Below are 26,364 nucleotides of genomic sequence, written 5' to 3'. Positions count from 1 at the left end.
TACACTGCAGGACATTTCTTGCTATGAATAGAATATACTGCAGGACTTTTCTTACAATGAATGGAATACATTGCAGGACTTTTCTTACAATGAATGGAATACATTGCAGGACTCTTCTTACAATGAATGGAATACATTGCAGGACTTTTCTTACAATGAATGGAATACATTGCAGTATTTTTCTTAGAATGAGGAGAATACATTTCAGGACTTTTCTTACAATGACTGGAATACATTGCAGGAATTTTCTTAGAATGAGTAGAATACATTTCAGGACTTTTCTTACAATGAATGGAATACATTGCAGGACTTTTCTTACAATGAATGGAATAAATTGCAGGACTTTTCTTACAATGAATAGAATACACTGCAGGACCGTTCTTACAATGAATAGAATACACTGCAGGACTTTTCTTACAATGAATAGAGTACACTGCAGGACATTTCTTACAATAAATAGAATACATTGCAGCACTTTTCTTACAATATATAGAATACACTGCAGGACTTTTCTTACAATGAATAGAATCCATTGGAGCACTTTTCTTACAATGAATAGAGTACACTGCAGGACTTTTCTTACAATGAATAGTGTACACTGCAGGACTTTTCTTACAATGAACAGAGTACACTGCAGGACTTTTCTTACAATGAATAGAATCCATTGCAGGACTTTTCTTGCTATGAATAGAATATACTGCAGGACTTTTCTTACAATGAATGGAATACATTGCAGGACTTTTCTTACAATAAATAGAATACATTGCAGGACTTTTCTTACAATGAATAGAATACACTGCAGGACTTTTCTTGCTATGAATAGAATATACTGCAGGACTTTTCTTACAATGAATAGTGTACACTGCAGGACTTTTCTTACAATGAATAGAATACACTGCAGGACCTTTCTTACAATGAATAGAATACACTGCATGACTTTTCATACAATGAATAGAATACATTTCAGGACTTTTCTTGCAATGAATGGAATACGTTGCAGGACTTTTCTTACAATGAATAGTGTACACTGCAGGACATTTCTTACAATGAATAGAATATCTTGCAGCACTTTTCTTGCAATGAACAGAGTACGCTGCAGGACTTTTCTTACAATGAATAGAGTACACTGCAGGACTTTTCTTACAATGAATAGAGTGCACTGCAGGACTTTTCTTACAATGAATAGAATCCATTGCAGGACGTTTCTTACAATGAATAGTGTACACTGCAGGACTTTTCTTACAATGAACAGAGTACACTGCTGGACTTTTCTTACAATGAATAGAATCCATTGTAGCACTTTTCTTACAATGAATAGAGTACACTGCAGGACTTTTATTACAATGAATAGTGTACACTGCAGGACTTTTCTTACAATGAATGGAATCCATTGCAGGACTTTTCTTACAATGAATAGAATCCATTGCAGGACTTTTCTTACAATGAATAGAATCCATTGCAGGACTTTTCTTACAATGAATAGAATTCATTTCAGGACTTTTCTTACCATGAATGGAATACGTTGCAGGATTTTCTTACAATGAATGGAATACATTGCAGGATTTTTCTTAGAATGAATGGAATACGTTGCAGGATTTTTCTTAGAATGAGTAGAATACATTTCAGGACTTTACTTACAATGAATGGAATACATTGCAGGACTTTTCTTACAATGAATAGAGTACACTGCAGGACATTTCTTACAATAAAGAGAATATATTGCAGCACTTTTCTTACAATGAACAGAGTACACTGCAGGACTTTTCTTACAATGAATATAATACACTGCAGGACTTTTCTTACAATGAACAGAGTACACTGCAGGACTTTTCTTACAATGAATAGAATCCATTGCAGGACTTTTCTTACAATGAATAGAATCCATTGCAGGACTTTTCTTACAATAAATAGAATACATTGCAGGACTTTTCTTACAATGAATAGAATACACTGCAGGACTTTTCTTACAATGAATAGAGTACACTGCAGGACTTTTCATACAATGAATAGAATACATTTCAGGACTTTTCTTACAATGAATGGAATACGTTGCAGGACTTTACTTACAATGAATAGTGTACACTGCAGGACATTTCTTACAATGAATAGAATATCTTGCAGCACTTTTCTTACAATGAACAGAGTACGCTGCAGGACTTTTCTTACAATGAATAGAGTACACTGCAGGACTTTTCTTACAATGAACAGAGTACACTGCAGGACTTTTCTTACAATGAATAGAATCCATTGCAGGACTTTTCTTACAATGAATAGTGTACACTGCAGGACTTGTCTTACAATGAACAGAGTACACTGCTGGACTTTTCTTACAATGAATAGAATCCATTGTAGCACTTTTCTTACAATGAATAGAGTACACTGCAGGACTTTTCTTACAATGAATAGTGTACACTGCAGGACTTTTCTTACAATGAATGGAATACGTTGCAGGATTTTCTTACAATGAATGGAATACATTGCAGGATTTTTCTTAGAATGAATGGAATACGTTGCAGGACTTTTCTTAGAATGAGTAGAATACATTTCAGGACTTTACTTACAATGAATGGAATACATTGCAGGACTTTTCTTACAATGAATAGTGTGCACTACAGGACTTTTCTTACAATGAATAGAGTACACTGCAGGACATTTCTTACAATAACGAGAATATATTGCAGCACTTTTCTTAGAATGAACAGAGTACACTGCAGGACTTTTCTTACAATGAATATAATACACTGCAGGACTTTTCTTAGAATGAACAGAGTACACTGCAGGACTTTTCTTACAATGAATAGAATCCATTGCAGGACTTTTCTTACAATGAATAGAATCCATTGCAGGACTTTTCTTACAATAAATAGAATACATTGCAGGACTTTTCTTACAATGAATAGAATACATTGCAGGACTTTTCTTACAATGAATTGAATACACTGCAGGACTTTTCTTGCTTTGAATAGAATATACTGCAGGACTTTTCTTACAATGAATGGAATACATTGCAGGACTTTTCTTACAATGAATGGAATACATTGCAGGACTTTTCTTACAATGATGGAATACATTGCAGGATTTTTCTTAGAATGAGTAGAATACATTTCAGGACTTTTCTTACAATGAATGGAATACATTGCAGGACTTTTCTTACAATGAATGGAATAAATTGCAGGACTTTTCTTACAATGAATAGAATACACTGCAGGACCTTTCTTACAATGAATAGAATACACTGCAGGACTTTTCTTACAATGAATAGAGTACACTGCAGGACTTTTCTTACAATAAATAGAATACATTGCAGCACTTTTCTTACAATATATAGAATACACTGCAGGACTTTTCTTACAATGAATAGAATCCATTGTAGCACTTTTCTTACAATGAATAGAGTACACTGCAGGACTTTTCTTACAATGAATAGTGTACACTGCAGGACTTTTCTTACAATGAACAGAGTACACTGCAGGACTTTTCTTTTAATGAATAGAATCCATTGCAGGACTTTTCTTGCTATGAATAGAATATACTGCAGGACTTTTCTTACAATGAATTGAATACATTGCAGGACTTTTCTTACAATAAATAGAATACATTGCAGGACTTTTCTTACAGTGAATAGAATACACTGCAGGACTTTTCTTACAATGAATAGAATACACTGCAGGACTTTTCTTGCTATGAATAGAATATACTGCAGGACTTTTCTTACAATGAATGGAATACATTGCAGGACTTTTCTTACAATGAATGGAATACATTGCAGGAATTTTCTTAGAATGAGTAGAATACATTTCAGGACTTTTCTTACAATGAATGGAATACATTGCAGGACTTTTCTTACAATGAATAGAGTGCACTGCAGGACTTTTCTTACAATAAATACAATACATTGCAGCACTTTTCTTACAATATATAGAATACACTGCAGGACTTTTCTTATAATAAATAGAATACACTGCAGGACTTTTCTTACAATAAATAGAATACACTCCAATACTTTTCTTACAATGAATAGTGTACACTGCAGGACATTTCTTACAATGAACAGAGTACACTGCAGGACTTTTCTTACAATGAATAGAATCCATTGCAGGACTTTCCTTTCAATGAATAGAATCCATTGCAGCACTTTTCTTACAATAACTAGAGTACGCTGCTGGACTTTTCTTACAATGAATAGAGTACACTGCAGGACTTTTCTTACAATGAATAGAGTACATTGCAGGACTTTTCTTACCATGAATAGAATACATTGCAGGTCTTTTCTTACAATGAATAGTGTACACTACACGACTTTTCTTACAATGAATAGTGTACACTGCACGACTTTTCTTACAATGAATAGAATCCATTGCAGGTTTTTTCTTACAATGAATAGAATCCATTGCAGGACCTTTCTTAAAATGAATAGAATGCATTGCAGGACTTTTCTTACTATGAATAGAATACACTGCAGGACTTTTCTTACAATGAATGGAAAACATTGCAGGACTATTCTTACAATGAATAGAATACACTGCAGGACTGTTCTTACAATGAATGGAATACATTGCAGGACTTTTCTTGCAATGAATAGAGTACACTGCAGGACTTTTCTTACAATGAATAGAGTACACTGCAGGACTTTTCTTACAAAGAACAGAATACATTGCAGGACTTTTCTTACAATGAATAGAATACATTGCAGGACTTTTCTTACAATGAATAGTGTACACTGCAGGACTTTTCTTACAATGAATAGAATCCATTGCAGGACTTTTCTTACAATAAGTAGAATACACTGCAGGACTTTTCTTACAATGATTAGAATACATTGCAGGACTTTTCTAACAATGAATAGAATACATTGCAGGACTTTTCTGACAATGAATAGAATCCATTGCAGGACTTTTCTTACAATGAATAGAATCCTTTGCAGGACTTTTCTTACAATGAATAGAATCCATTGCAGGACTTTGCTTAAAATGAATGGAATACATTGCAGGACTTTTCTTACAATGAATAGTGTACACTGCAGGACTTTTCTTACAATGAATAGAATCCTTTGCAGGACTTTTCTTACAATGAATAGAATACACTGCAGGACTTTACTTACAATGAATGGAATACATTGCAGGACTTTTCTTACAATGAATAGAATACATTGCAGGACTTTTCTTACAATGAATGGAATACATTGCAGGACTTTTCTTACAATGAATGGAATTCATTGCAGGACTTTTCTTAACAATGAATGGAATTCATTGCAGGACTATTCTTAGAATGAGTAGAATACATTGCAGGACTTTTCTTACAATGAATAGATTCCATTGCAGGACTTTTCTTACAATGAATGGTATACATTGCAGGACCTTTCTTACAATGAATGGAATACATTGCAGGTCTTTTCTTACAATGAATAGTGTACACTGCAGGACTTTTCTTACAATAAATAGAATACATTGTAGCACTTTTCTTACAATGAACAGAGTACACTGCAGGACTTTTCTTACAATGAATAGAGTGCACTGCAGGACTTTTCTTACAATGAATAGTGTACACTGCAGGACTTTTCTTACAATGAACAGTGTACACTGCAGGACTTTTCTTACAATAAATAGAATACATTGTAGCACTTTTCTTACAATGAACAGAGTACACTGCAGGACTTTTCTTACAATGAATAGAGTGCACTGCAGGACTTTTCTTACAATGAATAGTGTACACTGCAGGACTTTTCTTACAATGAACAGAGTACACTGCAGGACTTTTCTTACAATGAATAGAATCCATTGCAGGACTTTTCTTACAATGAATAGTGTACACTGCAGGACTTTTCTTACAATGAATGGAATCCATTGCAGGACTTTTCTTACAATGAATAGAATCCATTGCAGGACTTTTCTTACAATGAATAGAATCCATTGCAGGACTTTTCTTACAATGAATAGAATTCATTTCAGGACTTTTCTTACCATGAATGGAATACGTTGCAGGATTTTCTTACAATGAATGGAATACATTGCAGGATTTTTCTTAGAATGAATGGAATACATTGCAGGATTTTTCTTAGAATGAGTAGAATACATTTCAGGACTTTACTTACAATGAATGGAATACATTGCAGGACTTTTCTTACAATGAATAGTGTACACTGCAGGACTTTTCTTACAATGAATAGAGTACACTGCAGGACATTTCTTACAATAAAGAGAATATATTGCAGCACTTTTCTTACAATGAACAGAGTACACTGCAGGACTTTTCTTACAATGAATATAATACACTGCAGGACTTTTCTTACAATGAACAGAGTACACTGCAGGACTTTTCTTACAATGAATAGAATCCATTGCAGGACTTTTCTTACAATGAATAGAATCCATTGCAGGACTTTTCTTACAATAAATAGAATACATTGCAGGACTTTTCTTACAATGAATAGAATACACTGCAGGACCTTTCTTACAATGAATAGAATACACTGCAGGACTTTTCTTACAATGAATAGAGTACACTGCAGGACTTTTCATACAATGAATAGAATTCATTTCAGGACTTTTCTTACAATGAATAGAATACATTGCAGGACTTTTCTTACAATGAATAGAATACATTGCAGGACTTCTCTTACAATGAATAGTGAACACTGCAGGACCTTTTTTTACAATGAATAGAATCCATTGCAGGACTTTTCTTACAATGAATAGAATCCATTGCAGGACTTTTCTTGCAATGAATAGAATCCATTGCAGGACTTTTCTTACAATGAATGGAATACATTGCAGGACTTTTCTTACAATGAATGGAATACATTGCAGGACTTTTCTTACAATGAATGGAATACATTGCAGGACTTTTCTTACAATGAATGGAATACATTGCAGGACTTTTCTTACAATGAATGGAATACATTGCAGGACTTTTCTTACAATGAATGGAATACATTGCAGGACCTTTCTTACAATGAATGGAATACATTGCAGGACTTTTCTTACAATGAATGGAATACATTGCAGGACTTTTCTTACAATGAATAGAATACATTGCAGGACTTTTCTTACAATGAATAGAATCCATTGCAGGACTTTTCTTGCAATGAATAGAATCCATTGCAGGACTTTTCTTACAATGAATGGAATACATTGCAGGACTTTTCTTACAATGAACAGAGTACACTGCAGGACTTTTCTTACAATGAATAGAGTGCACTGCAGGACTTTTCTTACAATGAATAGTGTACACTGCAGGACTTTTCTTACAATGAACAGAGTACACTGCAGGACTTTTCTTACAATGAATAGAATCCATTGCAGGACTTTTCGTACAATGAATAGTGTACACTGCAGGACTTTTCTTACAATGAATAGAATCCATTGTAGCACTTTTCTTACAGTGAATAGAGTACACTGCAGGACTTTTCTTACAATGAATAGTGTACACTGCAGGACTTTTCTTACAATGAATGGAATCCATTGCAGGACTTTTCTTACAATGAATAGAATCCATTGCAGGACTTTTCTTACAATGAATAGAATCCATTGCAGGACTTTTCTTACAATGAATAGAATTCATTTCAGGACTTTTCTTACCATGAATGGAATACGTTGCAGGATTTTCTTACAATGAATGGAATACATTGCAGGATTTTTCTTAGAATGAATGGCATACGTTGCAGGATTTTTCTTAGAATGAATAGAATACATTTCAGGACTTTACTTACAATGAATGGAATACATTGCAGGACCTTTCTTACAATGAATAGTGTACACTGCAGGACTTTTCTTACAATGAATAGAGTGCACTGCAGGACATTTCTTACAATAAAGAGAATATATTGCAGCACTTTTCTTACAATGAACAGAGTACACTGCAGGACTTTTCTTACAATGAATATAATACACTACAGGACTTTTCTTACAATGAATGGAATACATTGCAGGATTTTTCTTAGAATGAATGGCATACGTTGCAGGATTTTTCTTAGAATGAATAGAATCCATTGCAGGACTTTTCTTACAATAAATAGAATACATTGCAGGACTTTTCTTACAATGAATAGAATACATTGCAGGACTTTTCTTACAATGAATAGAATACACTGCAGGACTTTTCTTGCTATGAATAGAATATACTGCAGGACTTTTCTTACAATGAATGGAATACATTGCAGGACTTTTCTTACAATGAATGGAATACATTGCAGGACTTTTCTTACAATGAATGGAATACATTGCAGGATTTTTCTTAGAATGAGTAGAATACATTTCAGGACTTTTCTTACAATGAATGGAATACATTGCAGGACTTTTCTTACAATGAATGGAATAAATTGCAGGACTTTTCTTACAATGAATAGAATACACTGCAGGACCTTTCTTACAATGAATAGAATACACTGCAGGACTTTTCTTACAATGAATAGAGTACACTGCAGGACTTTTCTTACAATAAATAGAATACATTGCAGCACTTTTCTTACAATATATAGAATACACTGCAGGACTTTTCTTACAATGAATAGAATCCATTGTAGCACTTTTCTTACAATGAATAGAGTACACTGCAGGACTTTTCTTACAATGAATAGTGTACACTGCAGGACTTTTCTTACAACGAACAGAGTACACTGCAGGACTTTTCTTACAATGAATAGAATCCATTGCAGGACTTTTCTTGCTATGAATAGAATATACTGCATGACTTTTCTTACAATGAATGGAATACATTGCAGGACTTTTCTTACAATGAATGGAATACATTGCAGGACTTTTCTTACAATGAATGGAATACATTGCAGGACTTTTCTTACAATGAATGGAATACATTGCAGGATTTTTCTTAGAATGAGTAGAATACATTTCAGGACTTTTCTTACAATGAATGGAATACATTGCAGGAATTTTCTTAGAATGAGTAGAATACATTTCAGGACTTTTCTTACAATGAATGGAATACATTGCAGGACTTTTCTTACAATGAATGGAATAAATTGCAGGACTTTTCTTACAATGAATAGAATACACTGCAGGACCTTTCTTACAATGAATAGAACACACTGCAGGACTTTTCTTACAATGAATAGAGTACACTGCAGGACTTTTCTTACAATAAATAGAATACATTGCAGCACTTTTCTTACAATATATAGAATACACTGCAGGACTTTTCTTACAATGAACAGAGTACACTGCAGGACTTTTCTTACAATGAATAGAATCCATTGCAGGACTTTTCTTGCTATGAATAGAATATACTGCAGGACTTTTCTTACAATGAATGGAATACATTGCAGGACTCTTCTTACAATAAATAGAATACATTGCAGGACTTTTCTTACAATGAATAGAATACACTGCAGGACTTTTCTTGCTATGAATAGAATATACTGCAGGACTTTTCTTACAATGAATGGAATACATTGCAGGACTTTTCTTACAATGAATGGAATACAGTGCAGGAATTTTCTTAGAATGAGTAGAATACATTTCAGGACTTTTCTTACAATGAATGGAATACATTGCAGGAATTTTCTTAGAATGAGTAGAATACATTTCAGGACTTTTCTTACAATGAATGGAATACATTGCAGGACTTTTCTTACAATGAATGGAATAAATTGCAGGACTTTTCTTACAATGAATAGAATACACTGCAGGACCATTCTTACAATGAATAGAATACACTGCAGGACTTTTCTTACAATGAATAGAGTGCACTGCAGGACTTTTCTTACAATAAATAGAATACTTTGCAGCACTTTTCTTACAATATATAGAATACACTGCAGGACTTTTCTTATAATAAATAGAATACACTGCAGGACTTTTCTTACAATAAATAGAATACTCTCCAATACTTTTCTTACAATGAATAGTGTACACTGCAGGACATTTCTTACAATGAATAGAGTACACTGCAGGACTTTTCTTACAATGAATAGAATCCATTGCAGCACTTTTCTTACAATAACTAGAGTACGCTGCTGGACTTTTCTTACAATGAATAGAGTACACTGCAGGACTTTTCTTACCATGAATAGAATACATTGCAGGTCTTTTCTTACAATGAATAGTGTACACTACACGACTTTTCTTACAATGAATAGTGTACACTGCACGACTTTTCTTACAATGAATAGAATCCGTTGCAGGACTTTTCTTACAATGAATAGAATCCATTGCAGGTTTTTTCTTACAATGAATAGAATCCATTGCAGGACTTTTCTTAAAATGAATAGAATGCATTGCAGGACTTTTCTTACAATGAATAGAATACACTGCAGGTCTTTTCTTACAATGAATACAATACATTGAAGGACTTTTCTTACTATGAATAGAATACACTGCAGGACTTTTCTTACAATGAATGGAAAACATTGCAGGACTTTTCTTGCAATGAATAGAGTACACTGCAGGACTTTTCTTACAATGAATGGAGTACACTGCAGGACTTTTCTTACAAAGAACAGAATACATTTCAGGACGTTTCTTACAATGAATGGAATACATTGCAGGACTTTTCTTACAATGAATAGTGTACACTGCAGGACTTTTCTTACAATGAATAGAATCCGTTGCAGGACTTTTCTTACAATAAGTAGAATACACTGCAGGACTTTTCTTACAATGAATAGAATACATTGCAGGACTTTTCTTACAATGAATAGAATACATTGCAGGACTTTTCTTACAATGAATAGAATCCATTGCAGGACTTTTCTTACAATGAATAGAATCCTTTGCAGGACTTTGCTTACAATGAATGGAATACATTGCAGGACTTTGCTTACTATGAATAGAATACACTGCAGGACTTTACTTACAATGAATGGAATACATTGCAGGACTTTTCTTACAATGAATAGAATACATTGCAGGACTTTTATTACAATGAATGGAATTCATTGCAGGACTTTTCTTACAATGAATGGAATTCATTGCAGGACTATTCTTAGAATGAGTAGAATACATTGCAGGACTTTTCTTACAATGAATAGATTCCATTGCAGGACTTTTCTTACAATGAATAGAGTACATTGCAGGACTTTTCTTACAATGAATAGAGTACACTGCAGGACCTTTCATAAAATGAATAGATTACACTGCAGGACTTTTCTTACAATGAATAGACTACACTGCAGGACTTTTCTTACAATTAATAGAGTACACTGCAGGACTTTTCTTACAATGAATAGAGGACACTGCAGGACTTTTCTTACAATGAATTGAATACATTGCAGGACTTTTCTTACAATGAATAGAATACACTGCAAGACTTTTCTTACAATGAATAGTGTACACTGCAGGACTTTTCTTACAATGAATGGAATACATTGCAGGACTTTTCTTACAATGAATAGAGTACACTGCAGGACTTTTCTTACAATGAATAGAGTACACTGCAGGACTTTTCTTACAATGAATAGAGTACACTGCAGGACTTTTCTTACAATGAATAGAGTACACTGCAGGACTTTTCTTACAATGAATAGAGTACACTGCAGGACTTTTCTTACAATGAATGGAGTACACTGCAGGACTTTTCTTACAATGAATAGAATACATTGCAGGACTTTTCTTACAATGAATTGAATCCATTGCAGGACTTTTCTTACAATGAATAGAATCTATTGCAGTACTTTTCTTCCAATGAATAGAATCCATTGCAGGACTTTTCTTCCAATGAATAGAATACACGGCAGGACTTTTCTTACAATGAATAGAATACATTTCAAGACTTTTCTTACAATGAATAGAATACACTGCAGGACTTTTCTTACTGTGAATAGAATACACTGCAGGACTTTTCTTACAATGAATGGAATACATTGCAGGACTTTTCTTCCAATGAATAGAATACACTGCAGGACTTTTCTTACAATGAATTGAATACATTGCAGGACTTTTCTTACAATGAATGGAATACATTGCAGGACTTTTCTTACAATGAATGGAATACATTGCAGGACTTTTCTTACAATGAATAGAATATATTGCAGGACTTTTCTTACAATGAATGGAATACATTGCAGGACTTTTCTTACAGTGAATAGAATACATTGCAGGACTTTTCTTCTAATGAATAGAATACACTGCTGGACTTTTCTTACAACGAATAGAGTACACTGCAGGACTTTTCTTACAATGAATAGAGTACACTGCAGGGCTTTCCTTACAATGAATAGTGTACACTGCAGGACTTTTCTTACAACGAATAGAGTACACTGCAGGACTTTTCTTACAACGTATAGAGTGCACTGCAGGACTTTTCTTACAACGAATAGCGTGCACTGCTGGACTTTTCTTACAACGAATAGAATACATTGCAGGACTTTTCTTACAATGAATAGAATACATTGCAGGACTTTTCTTACAACGAATAGAATACACTGCAGGACTTTTCTTACAATGAATGTAATACATTTCAGAACTCTTCTTACAATCAATAAAATACACTGCAGGACTTTTCTTACAATGAATGGAATACATTGCAGGACTTTTCTTACAGTGAATAGAATATATTGCAGGACTTTTCTTACAATGAATAGAATACACTGCAGGACTTTTCTTACAATGAATAGAATACACTGCAGGACTTTTACAATGAATAGAATAAATTGCAGCACTTTTCTTACAATGAATAGAATACATTGCAGGACTTTTCTTTCATATGGGACTATGATTTTCTGAGAAAAGTCAGGAATGTGCAAACATCCATTGCTTTATTTTTAAATTTACTGGTTTTGAGTTTTTCATCATGAGTAAATTCCAAATGCTGCCAGTATGATTTGATATAGAATGCTGAGAGCCGTTGTAGAACATACACAGCTGTTGCTCCTGCAGAAATTAAATCTTCAGTGTGCCATTGTTATTACATCACAAGGTTTCCCAGATCCTGAAGACTTCAGGGGTGGGATTTTCAAATGCTTGCTGCCCAATTCTGCCTGATCAAGGAATATGTGTTGGGCATCTTGGTTACCTATTTGCCCATCTGATTCAATTTTCGGTCAGGTCTTCAAATGAGCGATAAGCACTGATGCACAGAACAAGCAAGAGGCTGTGTAATAATGCAAATTGGGGTCCAACGCCTCATATAGGACCCTGCTTGCAATTTCAACAAACATGTGAGCGTGCTCGTTCCGGTGCCATGGGTCAAACCACCAATTAGGAGCCATTCCCGCCACCCGCAGGAACCACTGCCTTCCACAACCAAGCAGGCCCTATCTGCTGGTAGGCTGGATGTAGAAGCTGTCAGTGTTCCTGCACCTGAAACTTGCTAATGTTGACAGCCTTTGGGCTAAAGTTGACAATTTCCCTATCATGTCACATCTGGATTGTTTATCTATTTCACATATTATCAAATAAATAACAGAAGTTTGACTATACTGGTTGTCTTTTCTATCCTGCAGGATAAAGACATCCTGTGGGCTAATGGCTGCTCTGATCAGATCATTTTGCGCTGTATATCACGCAAACTTGTGAATGGGCCTAAGGCCGTCACTTGCGGCCCTGATAAGTGCCCAGTCTATCTCAGATTACCCTGGAAAGGCAAAGTATCTCAAAAATTTGAGCAACAGGTGAAGCTGGCTGTTACACACTGCTACAGTGCAGTAGCAACATGAGTGATATTTGCCACTAACAGGATGCTGCCATTAAGCCAAAAAGATGTTTTGCCTATCACCCAGATAAGTAATGTGGTGTATGAATTTCAGTGCCAGTACAATGCTAGGTGTATAGGCTGTACGTCGCAAAGACTGGCAGATCATATCAAACAGCATGTTCCAGCCACTGCTCGCAACGGGCAAGGTACAGACTGTACCCAACCAGCCCGAGCTTGCAAAACTCAAAACATAGTGTCCAACATTAGATGTGATTTGCTAAAAATTACACTGACAACTAATTTAAGATAGTCAGTCAGGTTGACAGTGTGCTGTATTTGCGCACACTGGAGGCTACATGTTATAGGACACAGGGCCCTTGTTCTTTGAAGGTCAAAAGAACATGTGCACATGTTGTGCCTATATCAGCAAAACAAAGTAAGTGATAGCCATTCATTGGTTCATCCCCAGGACAATTCCTTGGTCAATCAAAGTCAAGCTCCCTGGTTTAAATTTCAAACAATGCTTGAGAGTTAACTGTCAGTCATCAGTAGCTGGTGCATTCTCTATGGCAATACCTCTACCAATCAATGTCCACTTGCCAACCAATCAACACTGTCATCTCACACAGTATAAAGCTGTTGCTTCCCATGGCATTGGCATTCTTGAGATTGTTCTGTTGAGTGCAAGACAAAAAGCTTCAACAAGATGTCTTATTTTCAGCAGTGCTGAATAATTATTATTCAAAGAAGGCAGCCTTGTGATTGTGAGCCCTGGAAACTCCCCAAGCTACAACCCCTTCATATGGGGGAGCAGGTGGAAGGCTGTGCCCATGGGAACCCCCGTTGGAATTTCCCAGCATAATTTGAACAGTCCAGAATCTCAGTGGAACTAATTTCTGCTCCATCCAGCAGTCCACTTCTCCGCACCTACCCTGGAGATGTTCCCAATGCTGGATTGGGATTTCCACCCCCGTGTGTTTAAATTCTGTCTGTAGTGTGATGAATTAAATCATAAATATTCTTGCTGCGTACTTTATTGGGGTCTATATTAAAAATAAAACTTGTCAAACCTCATGGTGCCATACACCTGCAAGTCATGGAGCAGTATTATCTTTCAGCTCTCTCAAATTCTGCACTTATCAGGAATGCTGTATGATGGCAAGAAAAGCTAAAGCAATTCAAAAACACAAGCTGCAAAATGTTGTACCTAGTTATCAGTGAATTTGATACATTAATTGGATCCTTGGTTTCTGCTTGCAATCATTAACCACCAGAGCGATCAGAATCACTCGATTGAATTGCTTCATTGTAATTCAATATCAGCCATCTGTTCAATGTTGCAATGGCCTAGAATTCCATACTCTGTGCTTTATCATTGGTTGTCTAACATTTTATTTAATTCTGTCAATGTAGCTGAGATATTGGAGGGAATTTTCCCAGCAACTTGGAGATGATTGGGATGGGGAGTTGTGGGCAGGAAAATGTCCACACGCATGTCTGGTTTTACAACCCGGTTTGTGAGTCAAGCAGGAAAACTCAGCTCATTCACTTCCAATTTCCTGGATTGCACCTATGCAGAAATTAAGCCAACATTTGCACTGATCTCTGCACCAATCATGCCAATAGAAGTTTCTGCCATAGCTTCCTGTGAAACCTATGATAGAATGTAAAATCTGACATAAAGCAAGAGTAAATGCAGCTCAGACAACAGAAATCAAAGGCTGCTGTTGTGTGCCATGGCACATCACTCTCGAAGCCCCTTGATGCTGCTACTCCTACTTATCCTCTTCCAATATTATGCATCACAGGGTTGTGTTCATTGGGAAGGCCATACAGGTTGTTTAGCTCTCCTGACCATATGGAATGATAGGCTAGTGGGTTGATTGGACTCCAAACATGACAGCATAAGACGAGTGCTGGACTCAGTGGGAATTTTGTCTCCAAGTTGCTAGCAAACTTCAAAAATTTCAGTTATATTTATTCAAGTAGCCTTGGTCCATGCTGCACCTACATTTTTGGGCATAAATTGTTACGATCTGGTTAGGGACCATTAACATTTAAAGAGAAATCCAAATACTTCCTTTAAACCAATAGAACTACTCCATAAGATTTCATTTTTTTTTACCAAAATACAAACTTTATTGTATTTAGAACAAATTACACAAAACAAACACTATTAACTTAACAAGATAGTTTCTAATTACATATGATATGCATTCAGGCTTACTTCTTCCTACCCCAAGAATTCTTTTATAACACACACCAATCTTAAAATTATTTACTGCTGCAGGAAACAACCATAACCATTGTCTGGAGAATTCTCCTCAGCTTCAGATATTTTTAGAGGTAACTTTCATTTACCTTTCTGTGACTGTGGATGCCTCAGTTCCATATTCTGGTTATGTTCCCAACACTTCTGAGCTAATCTGCTTATTCCTTTCTTCAGCACTGTAGATTCTCCCACTATTTCAAACAAGGCACCCTTCCAGCTTCTGTTCCCTCACAAAAGTCAAACTGAGATTAAACTTTACCTGCATTCCATGCAATTAGTGATGAAGTTAGGGTTTTACTCTACTTACAGTGCAGACCTATCTAACTGTCATTTACTTTGGCTATCTCTTGGTGAGCTGCAAACCGCACAAGGTCCAAACTGCAACTAAAAACTCTCTCAGCAAATACCCAGATAAATTGAAACTGGAGAGCCTTCCTATGCTCCACCCATCTCCATGATGATGTAGCCTGCTCTTGACTATCCTTAAACCAACCTTAAGTTAATTATACCTCATTTACAATGTTTTTTTTCAGAGGAAGTCCATGGGTTCTACAGCCTTTCAGAGTTTACTAAGTGCTTTTAAACTAATTGCGGTCTACCTCCCAAAACAAAAACATTCCCTGGGACTGCAATTACTGCAAGTTTTGCAGACATCATGGGCAGGATTTTACTGTTGGCAAGCGGGGGCGGGGCTCGCTTACCGACATGTAAAATGAGGCGGGATATTGTCGGGCGGAACTCCCGATGTCACCGCGCCCCATTTAAATTTTCAGGAAGGCGGGGGCGCAGCAAAATCAGCTGTGCGCCCGCTGACCTCTCATTGGCCAATTGAGGCCATTGACAGGAACAATTAACCAATTAAAGGACCTGCCCGTCCAACCTTAAGGCTGGTGGGTCGGCCGGGAGCCCCAGCGGCAACTAGAGAAAACATGAAACCACATCCAGCGGCGGGACAAGGATTCATGTAGGGTTTTAAACATTTTAATGAAGTTGTTATGGAAATTCTGAACATGTCCCAACTTATGTGACATTGTCAAATTATCAGAACATCTGGTTACTCAATCATGATATATTTCGGCAGTGTCCCAATACCTGTTTAGAATTTAAACCCCTTTAATTTTCTTCCCAACTTATTTATAGAATTAAGTTCCAACAATTGCTGAGGTAACTGCGTCTAAAGACTTTCCCTGTGCAATGAAAGCTAGAGAACTGGTAACAGTGATTCTTATTTAGATTTTAAGAAATTCCAGAGAGTGGATCAGTGTCACATGAGGGGACACGGAAGGGAATATATTTTTTCTGTTTTTAATTTTGTTGAAAGTAGAGCCGATCTCCCTGAGGCAGCAGGCTCTTCCATGCACATGCGTGAAAGAGCGGACTCTCGATTTTAGGGACTCCCCCCCCTGCCCACATAGAAGTGCATAGTGCTTCCCTGTGGACGTCACACTGGGCGGGCCTTAAATTGGCCCGCCCGCGCAAAATGGCGGCGCGCGATTGGGTCAACTCCGCCCACCCGACAAACGGAAAATTCAGCCTCATGTCTCCAGCTCTTTAGCTAATTAAGCCCACCCACTATTTCTAGCTCTATCCCTTCTATTCTGACCTTACACGGGTCACCTATTGAACTGCCATTTCTTTAGGTGTTTTGGCAATCTCTAAAGCCCAATATTTTAATTATCTTACCTTTCTAGCTGTTAACCTCTTAGGGCATCATGGCCCCAACCTTTGAAGTGTAATAAACTTCAAGCTTACTTTAACTGCATTTATCCCATTTTATACGGTTAAACTTTAACTCCTAAAACTAAAAATGATATACTAAAACATGAAATAGATATTCACACAAAATCTACACCACACATTACTGGCGTGAATTCAGGAAACTCAAGTGAAATGCTCTTTAAAGTGGGGTGATGTTATGTAAATGAGGGCTGGAGGATTTTGGCAGCAGTATCTCGGAAGCAGTAAAAATGCCTATAACATTTCTCATTTAGTGAGGTTTTAGTGTAAAACCTGCGTAAATAGGTTTTATGAGAGATCCCCAGAAATAACAGCTTAGCATCACTCATCTTGTAGATATGCCAAAATGTTCTAGGAAATTCTAATCTTCTTCAGAACTGGGAGGGGATGTTAACCATATGACCTCTCGAGATGATCATGGCTGATTGTCTGCTGGATATTTGTCCACTATTCCACAGGAGTGACAGGGAAAATTGAACAATGAGGCCACCCATTTCCTGCCCACCATGTGTTATTACAGAGGAAGGGAAGGAGGCATCGGCATTCCATCTTTTTTCCGTTACATCGATTACTCTTGCTGCTGTTTCCCAGGATCATCAGGTTAACAGCGGTAATGACATAAATGCTGTAAATGGATGGCAGGACCCTGTTGACCCCTCCTCTCAGCCTGATCCATTACCTGCTGAAGCAACACGGACTCTGCTAAGGCCCTCAATGTAATTCTTCAAATCTCAGGGCTTTGTGAACCCTTCAATCTTTCTTCCAACCTCTCCTGGGGCTGCTTGGTGGACCCGCTGCAGCGCCAACATGATCATCCTGTGGGTCCAAGGTGCACTTCAGCTTACTGGGGGCGGGGAATCTTTCCCGGAGCCTATCATGAACTTCTAATATCACCTGACCAAGATAACCATGCCACATAATGGCAAGAACAGTGGGTGTAATCCCATCCTTGGTCCTGTGGTTGGAGATTAAGGAAAAGCCCCTGTTTGTGAACCTATTCACCCTTTAGAGCTCGTCCATTATAATGTTTTTAAGTCAGTGACTTAACAGATTCACCATGGGATTTAAGGATGTGATATTTTAAACAAAGATAATCATCGTTTTTTTTCGCTGCAAAAAAAACAAAAACTATGATCCATTCTGATCAGTGCCGATGAAGTTTGTCAGAACTGATGGTTTGAGTATTTTTCTGAAGTCATCTACTATTAGGAGCACAGGAAGAGGACCAGGCCATTTAACCTCTCAAGCATGTTCTCCCATTCAATTAGATCATGGCTGTTCTGTACTTCAGCTCATTAACATGCAGGTCCCACCGAAAGTACAGTACTGTTATGTATTTGTTTATATTTGTCTCCATTTCAACGTTGCTTCAGGTCTACCAGTCAAGTGGGCTGACTGGTGACCTGTTCGGAAGCTTTTCCCAATGTCACTGTTGATTTGGTTACTTAGACGTATGTGAGTTATTTCTGCAGATCTTTGTTAAGGGCAAAGGAACCAAGGTGGACAAGTGGAGTTAAGATACATATCAGCCATGATCTAATTGAATGGTGGAACAGGCTTAACGGCTGAGTGTCAAATTTAATGCCATTCCCTGAAGGAAGTTTGATGGTGAGGGGCCATTTAATCAGGAGGGTGACGGGCGGGGACCTTGCCCCCTTCTCATCTCTGCCGCAACTGTGGACGGCTTTCCTGTCGCCCTGCCAATTGAAGCTGTTAAGTGGATAATTAATGCCCACTTAAGGGCCTCATCTCACCATTGCTGGTATTCACCCCGGGGCAAACAGGGTCTCACCATGCAGGAAACCTTGAAAACAAACCCTGCCAGGGTTACTTGTGGGCTTCCAGGGGGGAATCCCTTGTTCAAAGGCACAGTGCCTGATTCAGAGACCCGGCATTAGGAAGGGGGGGCTCCTGCCGAGAGCCAACATCTGCCCTTGCTGCCAACGTGCTCCCCATCCCACCATCACTCACCTGTGGCTTGGGTCCCTCAGCTATCCTGGGCCTCTGGTGGGACTCATACTGGCACCACCATTGCTCCCGCTGATGCTACCGAGCAGTGCAAAGCTGCCGGCATCTGATTGGCTGCCATTCGTCCAATCTTAACTATTTTGCAAGCATCTTTACACTTTATTAAGTTATTATTAAATTATTATTCCTGCACTGCTTTTAGTAGCTTTACAGTCAGCGATCATAGGGCATAACTGTAATCTCTCCCCCTCTCCCATGTAGTTAATAGAGGTGACTCATTACTAAATTTGTGACTGCCACGGGGGTTAATTTCTGCTGAGAGGGAAAGAAAGTTGAACATCAGAACAGGAGTAAACCATTGGGTGATATTTAATGGAAGCAATGGGGCTCTCTCGGGGGTAAGGGATTTCTGCCCCTTGATCCTTGACCCCAGGAAAGGCCTGCTGCTGCCCAGTTAACTGGCTGATTGCCACTTAATTTGGTGGATCTTCCCAAAAAGAAGCAATGCGGGGCTCTCACTGGCTCTCCAGCCTGAAAACAGGTTAGTCCATGGGCACTTGCATGTCAAGCTGCTACAAGCTGGATCACGGAACATACTTGTAATAATGCTTGCAAAATAGGTAAGATTGGATGAATGGAATGTTTTACTCACTGCAAGAATTCTTGTGTTATCACATTACAATGCATCATCTCCCTTAGCATCACTTTTGCTAAAGTGGAGGATATGCTGCTTTACAATGTAATGAGTAGTTGGACCCTTTAATGTATTTCTTTTTGGTGCTAAGGGAGCTGTGTAACTAAGAACATAGCAAATAGGAGCAGGAGTGGACCGTATGACCCCTCAAGCCTACTCTGCCATTCAGTACGATCATGGTTCATCATCCATCTCAACTTCACTTTCCCAATCTCCCCATATCATCTGCTTCAACTTCACTTCCCTGTCTGTTTGCCTTATCTCCTCTTGATTCCCTTTGAGATCAAAGACCTATCTATTCCAGCCTGAGTATATTCAATGATCATGCATCAACAATGCTCTGGGATAGCAAATACCAAAGATTCACCCCCCTCTGAGTGAAGAAATTCCTCTGTCTCTGTCTGAAAATGATCAATACCCATGTTGTGTAGCACCCATCCCACTCTCCCCCCCCATGTTCTAGATTCTCCAGCCAGGGAAAATAACCTCTTGCTGTCCACCATGTCAAGCTTCTTCAGGATGGCATTTGTATTTCACTTCTCATTCTTCTTAATTCAGAGAGTAGCTGAATTTATTCAGCCTCTCATAATAGGACAACTATCTGATCCTATGAACCAATCTAATCAACCTTCGCTGTACTGCCTCCAAGACAATTATATCATAATTTCTTACGCTTGGAAACCAGAACTGCATACAATACTCCAGGTGTTGGTTTCACCAAAGCCAGTGCATTTGTGGCAAGACTTCCTTTTTGTTATACTCCAATCTCCTTGTAATAGAAGCCAGTATGCCATTTGCCTTCCGAACCATTTGCTGTACCTGCCTGCTAACTTTGTGTTCCTTTTATGAGTACACCCAAGTTTCGCTGAACATCAATTTTTAAAAGTTTCACACTTCTTAAAAAAATTCTGCTTTTCTATTCTTACCACCAAAGTGAATAACCTCAATTTCACCACATTGCATTCCATCTGCCATCTTGTTGGCAACTCACTTAATCTGCCTATATCTCTTTGCTGCCTGTTTGAGTCCTCCTCACAGCTTGCATTCCCACCTAGATTTATATCGTCAGCAAACATGCATGCATTACAATAAGTCTTTTCGTCTAAGTCATTAATATAAATTGTAAATAGTTGAGTTACGGCACTCAACTAGTTACAGCATGCCAGTGTGAAAATGACCCATTTATCCCTACTTTCTGTTTCCTGTTCATGAACCAATCCGCCTTATAGGCTAATATAATTCCTTCAATTCTACAAGCCATTATCATGTGGAATAATCTTTTGTGTAGCACCTTATCACATGCCTTTTGGAAATCCAAAATACTACAATTACAAGCTCCCCTTTATCTACCCTACTAGTTACATCCTCAAAAAACTCTACTAAACTTTTGCAGTTCTTACTATCTGTTTTTTCACCCTTTGCCGTTCTTTATGTCTTTCCCATTTGCAGGATTTTTGGGGGTTTTTTTTGCATTGTTATATACTTTTTCTTTGCACTTTCTTTTGTGGTCTTACCTACTTATTTGTCTTTGGCTTTTTTGGCAAGTTGAACTCTTGCCCCTTAGGCGTACATGTTGGTTGCATTACATCACATTAAATTATTTTTTGAACACCTCCCACTGATCTTCTGTTGTTTTACCTATTAACATATTTTCCCAGTTTACTATAGATTGTCTTTGTCTCGCAGCATTGCTACCACCTTTTCCCATCTGAGCCCTCTCGCCTCGCTTTCACTAAATCTAAATGTAAAATCTTAGAAGCTGGTTCATGGTTCTCCCTTTCAAACATTACATCGAACTTGATACGACTATATAAATATTCATGCACCATTAGGTTGTTAACTAAATCAAACTTATTCATTGCCAAATGAAATATGGCATACCCCCTTGTTGGTTATGGGACACATTAACGCCGAAAACTATCCTCAACACATTTGCGAAATTGGCTTCCTTTCTAGCATGTTTTAGCCTGCTTATCCTAATCTATGTGAAAGTTAAAATCCCCCAATAAAACCATTCAGCCTTTGCTCCATGCTTGTCTCATCTCTGCATTTATACAATCTGCCAATTCACAGCTGCCATGGGTTCCTGTGCGCAACTCCCATGAAATTGAACCCTCTTTCTCACACTGCTTCTTTAGCTACGTGTTCACCTTCCTAACCTGCTTATCCCTACACCAATTTGCACATGGCTCAGGAAATAATTCAATAATCTAGAGGTTTCATTCTTTAAATTAACTCCTATATTCTGATATTCTCAAACAGGACCTCTTCCTTTATCTTCCCTATGGACAACATTTTCCCCACGTTGGTGGGGTGGGGGCGGGGTCTTTTTGGGAGCAGGCATGAGCAGGCGGGTTCCCATTTGGCGCCCCCAATTGGGGGCGTGGTGCCATTTTATGTGGGCGGGCCAGTTAAGGCCTGCCCAGCCTGATGTCTGCCCGGAAGTGTTTTGCGCTCCCTGTGCGGGTGGGGGTTTCCCTGAGCCGAAAGTGCGCTCTTTCACACATGCGCGCAAAAGAGCGCAGAGATCTTCCTGAGACAAAGTGCTTCCTCAGGGAGATCGGCTGAAGGTTCAAACTTCCATTAAAGGCAGAAAAAAAATTCCTGACCTGTCCCTTCATGTGACACTGTCACATGAGCTGGGACATGTCAATTTCATTTACTTAAACATTTTATACAAATTTTAATACCCTCATGAAACCTCATCCTGCCTTTGGATGAGGTTTCATGCTTTTTCTGAAGGCCCTCTGGGCTCTTTGCCTGCCCAGCAACCTTAAGGCTGGACAGGCAGGTCCATTAATCATTTAATTACGTTTTTAATGGCCTTAATAGGCCTTTGACAGTTCGGCGGGTGTGCAGCCTATTTGGCTGTGCGCCCGCTGAACTGAAAATCTAAATGATGCGGGGTGATGCCAGGAGACACACCCGATGTCACCCTGCACCATTTTACTGTCAGTGAGCAGGCCCCAGGGCCCTAGCCAGCACCCCCCCCCTGCGAGCGCTGACCGGAAGATGCTGCCCTATGTGTCTGTCTTAACATGGATCAGAATGACCAGATCCTGCCCCTTCCCTCCAGTATCCTTTCAAGCTAGTTTGAGATGTCATTTAGCCTGACACCGGGAAGGGGACAAACTATGTCGGGCTCTTAATCCTGCCTGCAAAGGATGATATGTGAAGCCCTAATTATTGAATCACTTCCGATGACTTTATTATGCTTTCCCTCCTCCTCCCCCTAAAAGCAGCAGGCTATGACAGTCTCTTGACAGTCTATGACAGGCTATGACAGTCTCTTGACAGTCTATGACAGGCTATGACAGGCTATGACAGGCTATGACAGCCTCTTGACAGTCTATGACAGCCTCTTGACAGGCTATGACAGTCTATGACAGTCTATGACAGTCTATGACAGGCTATGACAGGCTATGACAGTCTCTGACAGTCTATGACAGGCTATGACAGGCTATGACAGTCTCTTGACAGTCTATGACAGGCTATGACAGTCTATGACAGTCTCTTGACAGTCTATGACAGGCTATGACAGTCTCTTGCTATTTTATATTTTTATATAATGTGGCAGAAAATTTTGCCTGTGTGGCAAACGGATGACAGGGGGAGTGTCTGATGCATCTCAAATCATTTATACTAAAGAGAGCCCGATAACTTAATAACAATTGTTCCTACATCATATTGGAACAAAACATTGAAACTTAAGGCACTTGGAACTGATTTCCACTAAGAGTCCAATGTTAAAATGCTACATAAACATTTTACATTCAATGTGGTAAACAGAGTCTTTCTTCTCATACAGGAGTAAAAGACACAAATCTGGTTCAATGGAAGATGATATTGACACTAGTCCAGGTGGGGAGTTTTACCCTTCACCCAGCTCACCTGCAAGCAGCAGTAGGAACTGGCAGGAGGAAATGGAAGGAGGTGAGTACAGAATCTGCTTCTTCAGGGTTCCTTCTCTGAGGGGAATGTGACATTTAGCAGGAAGTTAATAATATGTTGTCCTTTGAGACCATTCAGAATGTCCTATTGTTAGAGTCAACTGTGCTTGTTTTGCATTGGGACAAATAACAGAATATAAATCAAGCATGAACATGAATGTTTGCCTCAGTAAATATTTTTTTATTGGAGACCAGTCTTGCTGGATGAGGGCATGAATTAGTGTAGAATATAGAATCGTTTATATAATTAGTGAGACTTTTGAATAAACACGTTTTTTTTTTTGTTTACCCTTTTTCTATCTTTGTAAGTTACTTTCCCTGTCCTTTTACGCTGTGCATTGTTCCCTGCCCAAAAGGATCCTGTAAATGCTGCTCTCAGATTGAGCTCAGTGAGATAAGAAAAAGCTCACCTGAGTCTCTTTCCTTGAAACATTTTGGGGAACCCCCACAGAAATTTTCCCCTAATCTCCTGCTGTAACTTTATTGTAAGTTCAGTGCAAATCTCATAGATACGCTCTAACTAGCCATTACATACTGTTGACCTTGAACTGATGTTACCGCATGGGATTGGGAGAACTGCGGTAATTTCTGACTTTTGTCTTTATTACGTGCTTCCTCCATTTGGTCCACCCTGATCAGAAGCTCATGAGCAACAATGCTGTGAGGCAGAGGAAATGAAAGGAGAGAGTTAGGATAAGTACATAAGAGTGAAGAATGAAGAAAAGGCTGTTCAGTCATCCTAGTATCTGCATCATTCACACCTTGAATTAGTGCTGAATCTTGCTCTTGCCTACAATTTATATACTTCTTTTACTACTACTGCCACTATCACCATCACCACTCAACAATTGACCTTGTCCATGGAATATGGTAAACATCCCAAGGTCCTTCACACAGCTACAAATTAAAAAAGTAGATGCTGAGAGGTGACCATAAGCTTGGTCAGCGAGTGGATTTTAAGAAGTGTTAAAGGAAAAGAGGCACAAGGGTTCAGTGGAGGAATTCCAGAGTGTAGGGCCTAGGCTTCTGATGGCACTGTATCTAATGATGTGGTGAAGGAAGGTGAGATGGACAAGCAAGAGTTTATTGGGGGGCAGGACAGGTTAACGCTGGAGAAGCTTATAGAATAATGTGGAGTGAGGCCCAGAGTAGTGAGAATTGAAATTTGAATGAATGAGGTAAAGTTGGACGGGTGGGATTTGGTGGAGGATAGGATATGGCAGCAAAGTAGACAAGCTGAAGTTTATGCAAGATCAAAAACCGGCAATGGGACTGTTGGAGTAATTGAGTCTGAAGGTGGCAAAGGCTGAATGATATGTTATGAAAGTTAAAGTAGGTAGTTTGTGTGACTTAATGGAAAAGAGGTTTGAAGTTCAATTTAGAATCAACATCCAGCTAACCCAAGTGGAGCAGAACCAAGACCTGTTCTGCTCAGGGCAGCTCAGTATCTGGGAGGGGTACTTCAACTGGTGTTCTCACGATCATTAACTTTTCAAGGGGCCTAATGTCTGTTTCATGCAGCTAACTAGGGTGCCCTAAAAAATATACTGCCTGATTTTAGCACCACACCAGGTCGTTGATATCTGTCACCCTTCTCGGTTCCTGTTGTGTGTCTGACTTGCAACCATATCAAGCATCAGCGTCAATGGTTTGCATTACTTGTTACATGAGGCATATCACACGGTGAGCTTTACAGACCAAATACATCAGTGGCAACTGTTCTGTTAACATTCAGGTGGTTCTCAGATAATAATGGGCAGTGTTTTCTGAGTGGATTGTTGAATTTTGGTCAGAATGCTTAAAAATCCACTGAAACAAGTTATTTATAAAATGCAAGCGGGGTGGTCCATGAAAATGTTGAACTTCATAGTGCATTTGCTTCATTGACATCAGTTGATTTGCTCCAGCTGCTGCTGCAAATTCTGGTGAAAGAAGCTTCAATTTTCTTCTGTGGTTCTAGGTCTTACTTTTCTTGTTTGGTTCTCTACATAATGCCCTGCTTTTCTTTGCAAGAACTAACAGCACGAGAAATGTGATGCACTAGTGTATAAACACAAAGGGTCAGATAAATATAGAACTCGCTTGCCAAGAAATATTATGCTGGATGTGACTTTTTTTAAAGTGCAGAAAAATTACATGGTTTGCAAATATTTGTA

The 26,364-nt window shown here is 38.3% G+C and overlaps 1 protein-coding gene across 8 annotated transcripts in view; it reads left to right on the top strand.

The window, feature by feature from the left end:
* The window catches only part of nfic (nuclear factor I/C), a 551,184-nt gene that overhangs the window by 342,533 nt on the left and 182,287 nt on the right, over nt 1-26,364 (top strand). For all 8 annotated transcript variants that reach the window (XM_041204240.1, XM_041204236.1, XM_041204237.1 and 5 more), the window contains exon 6: nt 24,067-24,191. In XM_041204240.1, the coding sequence (XP_041060174.1) occupies nt 24,067-24,191 (125 nt within the window). The remainder of the gene's footprint in view (nt 1-24,066; nt 24,192-26,364) is intronic.

This window comes from Carcharodon carcharias, chromosome 14 (assembly GCF_017639515.1).
Source record: "Carcharodon carcharias isolate sCarCar2 chromosome 14, sCarCar2.pri, whole genome shotgun sequence".
NCBI lineage: Eukaryota > Metazoa > Chordata > Chondrichthyes > Lamniformes > Lamnidae > Carcharodon > Carcharodon carcharias.
Note: the sequence above shows the minus strand (reverse complement) of the source record. Positions and strands in the feature narration are given on the sequence as shown.